General features: G+C 42.8%; 1 protein-coding gene across 2 annotated transcripts in view; it reads right to left on the bottom strand.

The window, feature by feature from the left end:
• The window catches only part of LOC147685236 (cathelicidin-related antimicrobial peptide Bf-CRAMP-like), a 33296-nt gene extending 21400 nt beyond the window's left edge, over positions 1–11896 (bottom strand). Inside the window, exons 1-3 of one of the 2 annotated variants that reach the window (XM_086941133.1) lie at positions 11637–11892; positions 10812–10916; positions 3184–3267 (exon numbers count right to left, since the gene is read on the bottom strand). In XM_086941133.1, coding sequence (XP_086797259.1) covers positions 3184–3267; positions 10812–10916; positions 11637–11804 — 357 coding nt within the window. In that variant the 5' untranslated portion in view covers positions 11805–11892. Of the gene's footprint in view, positions 1–3183; positions 3268–10811; positions 10917–11636 lie in introns of both variants that reach the window. The other variant, XM_086941132.1, reaches the window with a different exon arrangement.
• Between the last annotated feature and the right edge of the window lie 233 nt (positions 11897–12129).

The following is a 12129-nucleotide window of genomic DNA, read 5'->3' as shown; positions in this document are numbered from 1 at the left end:
GGCACAAACCAGTGCAAAGTGTTGGTTTTTAGATTTACTTTCCAGCACAAAACTTGTTTTGCACTAGAAACTAGTCCTAGAGTTAAGCCAAGTAGCGCTGTGAGCTACTTCGTCCTACTTTGCTCTTCTTTAGGTCAAAAAGAGGTACAATGGGTGGCGTTTTGGCATTGCCATCCCACTATTAATGGAGTTTGATGCAAATCCCTAACTATTAAACATGGTAGACAGGGATTTGCACAAAAAACGTTATGCCTTCTGGAGGCGAACATAATGTTTCTTTTCTCAAAACGTTTCTTACTTATTGTGTGTACTGTATTGTACAGCACACGTGCATGTTAGAAACATGTTAAACTATGTCAAATCATAGAATTATTCAGTACATCATCTGTACTAAATATCACACAGACACAATAGCACTATGCTGCAAAACTATGTGTATAGGCGCAAGGCAGTCAAAAGTGCTCTAGTGCAGGAAGAAAGAAAAACAGTGCCACAGCTTAGTAGATATGGTGTTGTTCTGCCCTCTCGCTTTCACGCAAAGCAGAATAACAGCTGTTGTGTGCACTGTTTGGAAATTTTCCTCCTATTTTAGTTTAGTTTATTGTTGACCGTTCAATTATTTAAAATCATTACAGTAAGAAATAGAATAAATAACAAGAAAGTAAAAAAAAAAAAAGGTAAAAATTGGGTCCTTTCCCCCCATTTCTCCCTTCCCCTGCTGCCCCCACCTCCGCCAAACTGTGAGTCTTTCAAGTCCTGTTTCCGCCAGTCATGTCCTGTGTTACAAAGTACCTTTTTGCCATCAGCTCTGGACACTTGATTTTGCTTCTGAAGTGGGTCAATTGGGCTGGCTCCTCAATGCCCTTAGGTTGTTACTGAAGCTCGTTGTTTGTCTGTTTAATGCCTCTATATTGTGCCTACTTGTGGTAAAGCACTTGCGCCTAGGGCCAGTCGGATCTGATGGCTAAATTTTGCCGCTCTGTCGAGAGAGTGGGTTTTGGTTCCCGAGAAGCACCAATCTGATGCCTCCATACATGTTCTGATACCAAGGTTTCTAAAAATGAGGCGGAGCATTCTTTGTCGCTCACTGGTTAATTTGGGGCAGCAACATAATAAGTGGAGCCAGGATTCCTTTTGGTAATTGCAAAGGCGGAAAGAGATAGCCCCATCTTCTCGTGCCCATTCTGGATTGAGGTCCAAATTTTCCTCCTGGTCTTCTCAGTTTTAAAGATTACACGTACATCTCTCATATTGAATATATGGACCACATTTATTCAAAAAGCATAAAAGGTTACAACAACCACCGGTGACAAAGCTGGGAAATCAAATTAAGACATTTAGGGCAGGATTTATAGTCTGTCTGATTGGGTACTCTTTTTCTCAAACGTGACAGAGTGTGCTGCCCGCCAAACCCTCGGGCCACCCACCTCATTTAGTGATGGGTTGTCCTCAAGTTTTCTATGGACAGTAGGCTTCCTCCAGTGACCCAACGAGTCATCGGAGGAAATAAATGACACTGCCTATCCTATGTAGGATGGAAGGTGTCATGTATGTTTTTTCTGTGCATCACCACCTGAAAATGTGCCAGATCTGTGCTCAGCAACCAGTTATTACACAGCTGGAGTCAGTCTGAGAAAATTCACTACAGGCACCTTTTGAAACTTTGAGATTGCTGTTAAAACCACTCTTTCCGCCCAGCACTCAAATTTTAACTTCTGTTATTCTGTAAAAAATGTTTTGAACGTAGAATGGAATTCTTCAATATTCTACGAACGACTGTGTACTTACATCCTTGACATTAGTGTTGAATCATTTTAAATGACCGCAATTCCTTATGACCTGCTGCTTAGATATCCAACTTCTCAGACAAGGTACTAAATTGGGAACAGTGAAACCCTGGCAAGTCTTGGGGCCATATTATCAAGAAAGGGCGATAAATTATCGCCGCTTTATCAGCAGGAAACTGCCGATAAAGCGGCGATAATGGGCTTGATAATATGTCCTTGTGAATTCCCATAGCAGACCAGGTTAACCCCAGAACCTGGGCTGCTATGGGAATTCACAAGGGCATATTATCAAGCCCATTATTGCCGCTTTATCTGCAGTTTCCTGTCGATAATAGCGGTGATAATGTATCACCCTTTCTTGATAATATGGCCCTAGGTTCTCCTTTGTGACGCACTAGTTGACCGCTGGTCAAAAAATAGTTTCAATCTTACCCTCTCACCTTCTATAAGGAGAACCTATGGAATGAATTCTCACCATAAAGAACTTTGCACACTACTTATCTGTGTTCATTTGGTTATGGTGGCATACAGATGAAAGTCTCTGCACCCCTCTGAAAAATGATGGGCCCTTTGGTTTTTGCATTATAATATTTTGTCTACATTGTTTTAATTTATCAAATGCCTACTGATACCTAACCAAATAAATAAAAAAATATGGTTAATTATGTTCTTTTTCCATCTGGTTCCTAGTCTTCCAAGGGGCACTTTCAGAAGAATATTTCTTAGTAGTGCAGATAGCATTTGCCTCTCCCTGCTGATCTGCATGAAAGGGATTGGCCCAAGCTGTATAAGGCCAGTGCTTGATTCTGCATCAGAAAGCATAACAGGAGAGTTTGGGAGTTTCCAAAATTTCGTAAGCCACTACGTTCTAAAAGACCATCACTTTTGTAGCCAATAACAGTGTTTTATGCTTTGTGCCTTTTTTTTGGTGACATACAAATCATTTAGTGAGACCGCCACAGTGCTCCAATTAATTTATATTGGGTTACTACTTGCAGAAAATGTATGGCATAACATCATAGTGACTGACTTTGGACCTGGCGAACCAGGTTTAAGTCCCAATCCTAAGGTTAACATCCTGTGATTTCAGGAGAATCACTTAATCTCTGTGTGACCAAGGAATGTGTAATGTCATATTGTGTTCATGTAAAGAACTCTGATGCCCTTGGAGCAAGTTCGTGCAATGTTTCGAAAAGACATAAAACTCTCAGACAGATGAACTTTACAATGACCTCAGGAAGGCAAAATAAGCAGTCACACAAAATAGCTACACTTAAATCTATTTTATAAGGACATGCTTATCTTAGATGCAATGCCTGTAGGGAATGCAGAGGGAACTACATTATTGGAAATTCACAAATTATCCTTGATCCAAGACATTGAAGGAAAGTCCTACCTTGTGAATAGAGCTGTCACAGTTGATCATGATGGTGTTTCTTTCCATTTCCACAAGGAAGCTCAATGAGCACACTTTAGTAGTCTGTAGGGGAAGGAAGGACAGTTGCACTAAACATCAGCACATGACAATTGTGTTGGCCAAAAAGTTTGACTAGTGGTGGATAGGGATGAAATTCCTTTGGCACTAAACCAGGTGTAGGTCTTTATGTAGTGAGCAGCATGAACTAGATCAAGAATGCTAAATGTTAGAATCACCCTAAATGGTTTCAAAAATGTCAACTAAATCAGAACACAGTTAGGATATTGGATTCATTAAGTGTTTCCTTGGAGTGGGCATAGAATGCATTGGCAGCATATTTAATTTACTTATAAGTCCCTAGTAAAGTGGGACTACATGTACTCAGGGCCTGTAAATGAAATGCTACTAGTGGGCATGCAGCACAGATCGAGCCCCCGTTTATTAGTGTCTCAGGCCTGCCATTGCAGAGACTGTGTGTGCTGTTTAAACGTCCATGTTAACCTGGCAAAATAAACCTTTTTCCAGGCCCTAGCCTTACTTTTTAATACTTATAAGTCATCCTAAGGATGCCAAGGACAGCCCAAAGGGCTTAAAGTAATGTATTTGAAAAGTGTGACATGTGCTTTAAGTTTTACATGTCTTGGTAGTGAAACACTCTTACATTTGTATTTCACCACTGCATGGCCTAGCTCTCCCATAGAATGACATAAGATTAACCTTATTACATTTTATAAGTGTAATTTCCAAAAGGAGAGAAGTAACCGGTTCATGTTTAGGGTCTTTGAGACTGTGGTGAAAAGCCCTATTTTATGGTAAAGTCTGTTATTTTATCACAATTATAAAAATGCCTCATTTAGAAATTTGGTATTTTTCTGCCCTTTTGTATCCATAGCCTGGCCTAGGTCACATGACTGGCTGTAACAGTTAGATGTTGTAATTTCCTCCCAGGCAGGTCCAGAATGGAGGGATTGCGGGTGCATGAATAGGCCATCTGCTGGCAGGATGGGGGCAGAGATGACCACAGCCCCACTTACACCAGAATAGACTGTGTCATGTCTCCACACAAAGGGCTTAAGAACCCTCTATTGTCACTGCAGCCAGCTTTGAGCCATGGCAGTTGAAGCAGGAGATTCCATGCATCTCAGAGCCACTGTCTAAAAACTTCTCCCACCTTCCACAACCAAGGGATTGGGGTATAAAATAGGACCTCAGGCACCAACTCTTCAGTACACTTCTGGACCTGTGGATTCTCTGCCAGGGAGAAGGACTGGTGTGCTGCTACAATAACTGCCACTCTGTTAGACTACCACTCTGAAGGAGCTCCTGCCATGCTGATCTGCTGCCTGCTGTCCTCTTGCCAGGGTAGAAAGAACTAAACCTGCACCTTCATCTGGAACCCAGGACCCTAGATTGGCTCAAAGGGCTAGTGTGCTGGGCCTCTAATCTGAGCCCTAGGGACATAAAATGTTCCCCAACAGATCTTGGACCTGTCTTCAGTGAGTTCCTGACCCTCAAGTGATGCCTCTCAATTCCTGGATCCTTAGTGTGGCTCTCGTGCACTTGAAATCATTGGACCCGTTCACACCAAGACTGTGCTGCTCACAGCGAAACTCTGAGGGAGCCACCGCCTGCCCGTCTCTTCTCACAGCAGCATTGACGGCCCACAGGGGACCACCAATGCAAAGTTCCAGCCTGCTCGTCTAAAAATGCCTGGCCTGCTCTTCACACCACCCCCACTGTTGAAACAGATGTGCTCCTTTGGACCTTCTTTAATGCTAACAGGGTGCTTGGCACAAAACTTGAGAAGGCAAACCTTCAGCTGGAGTAATCTGGGACTATATCTTAACCAATGCACTAATGTGTTTGGCTTGAACATATAGCCATGGTTGTAGCTTATTGCTTTTAGGCACTATTTTACAGTTTATCCTTTAGAAATTCATAACTTTGGTTCTACTGATTGGATTTTGCCATTTTGGTCTTGTTTTATTTATGAAATTCTGCCCTGTTTTTCTATCATCCGTAGGATACTTTTGTGTGGTGTTTATCCTTGTTTTACTGTTTGAAGTACTTTACACTTTGCCTTTATGTTAACCCTGACTGCTAAGTGCCAACACGGCCGGACTGGGAACAGAACAGAAACCAGTCCTGGCAATTCCGCTTGGCCAGCCTGGGGGGGAGATGGGGGCGGGATCTTGAGGGGGTGACTGAGAAGCACCGGCTCGGGGAGAGGGGTGCTAATGTCAAGCACCACTGCTGCTTTTGTTACAGGGGGCCGGTATTACGGCTCTGCTGCAAAGCTGGCCCATACTAACAAAACCGGCCCCCACCCTTCTGGCTCACCGGGAAAACACCTAGTACCTGCTACAATCAGTCTGGCCATTAGTGCCAAGCTACCAGCGGGTAAGCCCAGGTTAATTTGCGGTTTGCAGGTGCTTTACCCTGACAAGAATTGTGGTTTCCCGCTTGACCAGGGCTCACACCACAATCAGCCAGTAACCTAATTTCTTACATATACATACCACTACATCAACAGACTGAGTGATTTATCTAATCACTCAGTCTGCCTTTTTAGCAATTATTTTACCCTCAGTCACTCACCACCTGTCTGTAATATGCAGCATCAACCACATAATTCTTCACTCACTCACTTGCCAGGGCATCTATTCAGCCACAGCCAGTCATGCACAACTCAACACTATTCATCCACATACTCAGATCATCACCAATCCCACAACAAAACCAAGTGCTCACACCATTAAATGTTTTATGATACATCTCACTTTTTTCAGCAATATCATACCTTACAATATAACTTATGATTCACCTTGCTACACATTCATCTCTCTCCCCCATGTGCACACCGTTCAATCTGCACACCACGCCTCAGACTTCCACTTGCTTACATCACTACTCAGTCTGGGGCAAGTCTGCTACAGCAAGTTAGATTATACCATGAGGGAGGACTCGGCTATTTAAGGCCAATGACTGTTGATCGGTGTGTCTTGAAGGTGGAGAAGTGTGGCTCACTGGTTAGAGCAGGCAGACCCTGAAGCAGAGGTCAGACGCGGGACCAGGGTTCAATTCCTGACGCGGCAGGGTCTTGAGCTCAAATGTCCATGGACTCGATAATTCTCGCTTCGGTGCCTGACCTAATCATGGGTTCACACTCTGCAACTCTGGGCATTAAGCTTGCTTAATCTCCACAACGGCCCCCCCGTGGCGGGATGCCTGGCTTTCACCTTGGGGATGCCCTGTAGGGGCTATCTCACAGGGAAAATCCAGGATGGGTTCCCAAGGCAAGCGCGGAGATACCCCTTCGGGGGTCGATTCTGGCCCTATATAAGAAACATAATAATAATAATAAATAATAATACCACAGTTGACTGTTGTTGTTTTGTGCATCTGTGTCTGTATTTGTGTTTGTTTATGGGTACAAATGCCTTTATGTGCATCAGCAGCATTTCTTAATGTATCTGTCTGTGTATTATCTAAACCCAAAAGATGCACAAAGTTCCCCAAAAGGAGTAGTGTTAGTATGGTGGGTTGGTCTATCTTCCTCTCTCTAAGGGCAGGTATATACACAAGGGTCAGGGAAAAGTATCCCTTGTCGGAACTAGGGATGCCTCACACAACAAGCTGGTTTAACGGCTGTTGTCATGTCACCAGCTAGTTGTCTCGTGTCATCATCGGCTTCCTGCTCCAACGTCAAGCCGGCGCTGCAATGCCTGACGGGTAGCACACAGTGCTACACTTTTGTGGAGATCTTTTGTTCCTGGCCGTTGATCGAGTGTGTGTGAGGGGCCCAAGTAGTGAAGTAGTGAGCGTGAGGGGGTGTGTGTTAAAAAAGGTCAGTATAGTCTACTCCGATCAATTTATTCATGTAGCTAACCACCTTGTTAAAATGAGTGAAGAGAGGGGTACCGGGACTCAAACAAGCTATAGGGATTGGTCCCGTTCAACCCTCGTCTGTGATCAGGTCAACATGTTTCATGCCCTATCGGCAATTCTTCAGGACCTATGTTGTGCTCATAAACTTATGGTGAGCCCAATTTGGGCTGGGGTGTATGGTAGATACAACCTGAGGGGTCGGAGACTGGAACAGGAGGAGTTCCTGCGTAAGAATCCACCCCTCAATATCTGGTGCTGGTCCCTACAGACTGTTCTCGTGGGACGTGCGCTGTAAGGTAATTATCTTAATAGCGCAAGGACGTTACCTCTGCACCTAGTCCCACACACCGACGTGGCTCGGCACGTAGAGCAGCTCGGTCGGTGTGTGGGACTAGGTGCAGAGGTAACGTCCTTGCGCTATTAAGATAATTACCTTACAGCGCAGGTCCCACGAGAACAGTCTGTGGGGACCAGCACCAGATATTAAGGGGTGGATTCTTACGCAGGAACTCCTCCTGTTCCAGTCTCCGACCTCTGAGGTTGTATCTACCATACACCCCAGCCCAAATTGGGCTCACCATTAGTTTATGAGCACAACATAGGTCTTGAAGAATTGCCGATAGGGCATGAAACATGTTGACCTAATCACAGACGAGGGTTGAACGGGACCAATCCCTATAGCTTGTTTGAGTCCCGGTACCCCTCTCTTCACTCATTTTAACAAGGTGGTTAGCTACATGATAAATTGATCGGAGTAGACTATACTGACCTTTTTTAACACACACCCCCTCACGCTCACTACTTCACTACTTGGGCCCCTCACACACACTCGATCAACGGCCAGGAACAAAAGATCTCCACAAAAGTGTAGCACTGTGTGCTACCCGTCAGGCATTGTAGCGCCGGCCTGACTTTGGAGCAGGAGGCCGATGATGACACGAGACAACTAGCTGGCGACATGACAACAGCTGTTAAACCAGCTTGTTGTGTGAGGCATCCCTAGTTCCGACAAGGGATACTTTTCCCTGACCCTTGTGTATATACCTGCCCTTAGAGAGAGGAAGAGAGACCAACCCACCATACTAACACTACTCCTTCTGGGGAACTTTGTGCATCTTTTGGGTATAGATTAATGGGACACGCACACTGGGCCCCTCTAAATATTGTCCTTTTAATGTCCCTCCCTGTTGTTTACTGTGTATTATCTAACACATTCATCGAAAATTGCACAGGCCTGTTGGCTTGGCCAATGATTTTGGACTAGCATCTATTCTGTAAATAACAATGATTTAATTGCTAGATTACGTCGGCAGGGATTGAACGATGATCCCATTGTACATTAAACAGTTTTGCCAGATTACTTGTAGCTACTATTCAAAATTGCATTTGCTTTCAATTGTGATGATATTCTTTGCATACACCAGGGTAAAACAGAAAATTGCCTCGAAATTGCTAACCATCTTCACTAAATATAAGCCAGAGCCAAAAGTAGAAGAGTGCTGAAATAGTGAGACCAGAGATAACTTTGTGTTCTAGTTTAAACCCATTCATTGAATAACGTTGAGTTATAATGGAAACAACAATGTTTTAGATCCCCTTTAATTTGTACCCTTCCTCCCACTGGGTGGATCTGTAAGAAACTGGGTGTGTATATATTAACTGAAAAACAAAGGTCAAAATGACATAATTATGAATTGTAATAATACCATACTTTACATTACCAAAACCTTAGAAATTCACTGAAAAACAAGGGTTGAAGGGGCATTATAGTTAGGTGAATATGTTGAGGGCTGGAGTTGTAATTACTTTGCAGCACGAGTTATAGTTACTTGAGATAGCTATAACCTGTGAATTTCAATGGCTTTCTTAGTTTAAAACTGACTGGAAGGGCAAGAATATTGAAGTGCCTTTTTTGTTCTGGTTTCAATGTCTTGGGGTAATCTACCCCTACCTTCGCATCTCGCAGTGAACCCCCATAACATAAGGTATCAGCCAAAGAAAGAGTTGATCATTTTCCAACTGTTATTCAAGTGAAGCTTTCTCTCTATGGGTGAAATTCTGTTATATGTCAAGAAACCTCACATGGGTTTATTGATAAGCATCAAGAACCATTTATGGGTGCATGTTAATTACATAGTAGTCAAATGTATCTCTTAATGACCGGGAAAAATATCAGAGGGATGTGGGGTGGAAGCATGGACCCTATATGTACCAGGAAATACAATATATAAAATGTACATTACCTCTCTTGGCAATATCCACCACCTGCCCCACCCCTCAAAACTGAAGTGGGGTCACTATTTCACTCAAATCGTTTGCCTTCTGCTCCTAGAGATGTAAGGGAATTCTGATTCGCATCACATTTCCCAAATCTTTTGTTTCCCCTTTTACCCAAATGGGAACCAGGCATTGGCCTGTCTTGCCTTACTCACCAGGGGCCCGATTCACAGAACTAACTAAAGACAAAATCCTAAACTTACTACCATTTTGGTATTCACAGAAGGCACTTACTCATTTTGATATTGACAGAAGTTGGGAGTCCTAACTTTAGGACTCCTAAATGCCTTCTGTGAATACCGTAAGTCTTAAAGTTAGGATTTTTGTCAGGTTAGGAGTATAAAGTTAGGATTCCTAACTTTAGGACTCCTAAATGCCTTCTGTGAATACCGAAAGTCTTAAAAATAGGATTTTTTTCGGTTTAGGAGTAGTAAAGTTAGGACTCCTAACTTTAGGACTCCTAAATGCCTTCTGTGAATACCGAAAGTCTTAAAAATTGGATTTTTCTCGGTTTAGGAGTAGTAAAGTTATGACTCCTAACTTTAGGACTCCTAAATGCCTTCTGTGAATACCAAAAGTCTTAAAAATAGGATTTTTCTCAGTTTAGGAGTAGTAAAGTTAGGACTCTTAACTTTAGGACTCAAAAATGACTTATGTGAATACCAAAAGTCTTAAAGTTAGGATCTTTCTCAGTTTAGGAGTAGTAAAGTTAGGAGTCCTAACTTTACTACTCCTAAAGTGAGAAAAATCCTAACTTTAAGTCTTAAAGTTAGGATTTTTCTCAGTTTAGGAGTCCTAAAGTTAAGAGTCCTAAATTTACCATTCCTAAACTGAGAAAAATCCTATTTTTAAGACTTACGGTATTCACAGAAGGCATTTCGGAGTCCTAAAGTTAGGACTCCTAACTTCTGTGAATACCGAAATGAGTAAGTGCCTTCTGTGAATACCAAAATGAGTAAGTGCCTTCTGTGAATACCAAAATGGTAGTAAGTTTAGGATTTTGTCTTAAGTTAGTTCTGTGAATCATGCCCCAGTACCCTTTCCAAGCATATCATTTTTTCCTATTTTTAAGTTACTGCTGCAAGTCCTAAATCCTCTCCCTATTTAGTCGAAAGGAAATGCGCTGTGACCCTGACTTACAGACACTAAGAAGCATGGACTATGATGGGTGCCACAGCAATGTCACCCCACCAGCTCCAAGACAAACATGACGTCACTTCCTCGGGTCTCAAGGGAGTCAGAACCGTGGTCTTGGAGTAAAGAGAAAGTTATTTCTGCCCATACTAGGGAGGGACAGACAAACACTTGTTTGTCCCAAATGTGATGTATTCACACGTGAAAATCACCTTTCGGAGAACAAGAGAAAAAGCACTGACAAAACCAATTGGTCTGACTTTATTGTATCATAGCCTGTTAACAAAGACATTTCCGGTTTTACTTACCCCTCCCTCTCTGATGTCACATTCTTCTACAGTTTTGTTCTCTGACTTCAGGCAGTCAGTCTCTTTCAATGTGAACCGTAGCTGCGGGGGTCTCGTAGACTCATTCTGAGGGAAAAACAATAACGAACAATGGCAATCCCAGAGTTTACATATATGGCACATTCAATCATAATATTATACAATTCCAAGAATATGTGAGGCTTAACAGCTCTGTGCAATATTAAGGTTGAGTAAAACTAAATATTTTATTTCCTGTAAATTTCTGTGAAAATTATGCACAATTACTCAAAGGGAGTGAAACGTGGCTTTTCAGTAATTCGAGTGAAAATTTCACACAATAACTTATTTCGCTTAAAAAAGTCACACGAGCTACTGGCAGCTGACTGACGAGAAAATGTGTCTCAGCAAGAGAGTTTTTTCAACAAACCTTCCCCCCCCCCCCCCCCCCCCCCCCCGAGCAAAAAGTGGCCCAACATTTTGTGAATTAGAAGAATTTTTTGTAATGCTAAATTCGTGAATTTTGACAAGCGTAATTTACTCTTGATTCCTGATTAGTAGCCTAATACCATGCATACACGTATGCTGACTAACAAGTGCGTGAAATGGTTGTACATACTATGCTCTTATTGTCTGCGAACTGTCTCTTACACAGTTCACACCCACTCCTGTTGGCTTTATAGAACCAGGGAGCCACTAGAAAGCGTCCACTCACTAATGAATTAAGTATGATCATAAAGTGTGTTCACTCATTTACTAAACTCCAAATAATTCCCTACAATTAAAAAAAAAACGCTTCACTTCTAGTTACCAGGATACTTCACTTACCAAGCCATAACCGGCGAACTCTACCAGTTTAAAAACATAGTCGGCGACGGATGCGTTATTGTAGAAGTCAACAGCATCTTGAACTTGCCAGGTTTGTTTGGGGAGAGTAGAGGCAGCGGTCAGAGCAGCAACAGAGAGCCCAAGTAAGATTCGGTGCCAGCCCAGCATCTCTGGTCCCCTGGGCACGTGCCAGAGCTGCGCGTGCCACCCACACCCAAAGGAGCCCTTTATATCTGAAACGGCCGTTCCCCTTCCTCTTGGCCTGGGATCAAAAAGCAATAATAAATAGACTCGACGGTACGTCACATAGATATGAGTTTCACTGCCCGTACGTCCGATTGCAACACGAGGAAAGTGGGGCAATTATTCTTTATTTCTCCCAACGGCTAGCAGAGATGTTTGCGTATTTTTCCTGCTTCTGCTTGTTGCATAAAATATTATAGGATATTTTAATAAAGCCAAATATGGGCTTCAGATGTGCAGCACACGATTT

Source organism: Lissotriton vulgaris, chromosome 10, assembly GCF_964263255.1.
Source record: "Lissotriton vulgaris chromosome 10, aLisVul1.2, whole genome shotgun sequence".
Lineage (NCBI taxonomy): Eukaryota > Metazoa > Chordata > Amphibia > Caudata > Salamandridae > Lissotriton > Lissotriton vulgaris.
Note: the sequence above shows the minus strand (reverse complement) of the source record. Positions and strands in the feature narration are given on the sequence as shown.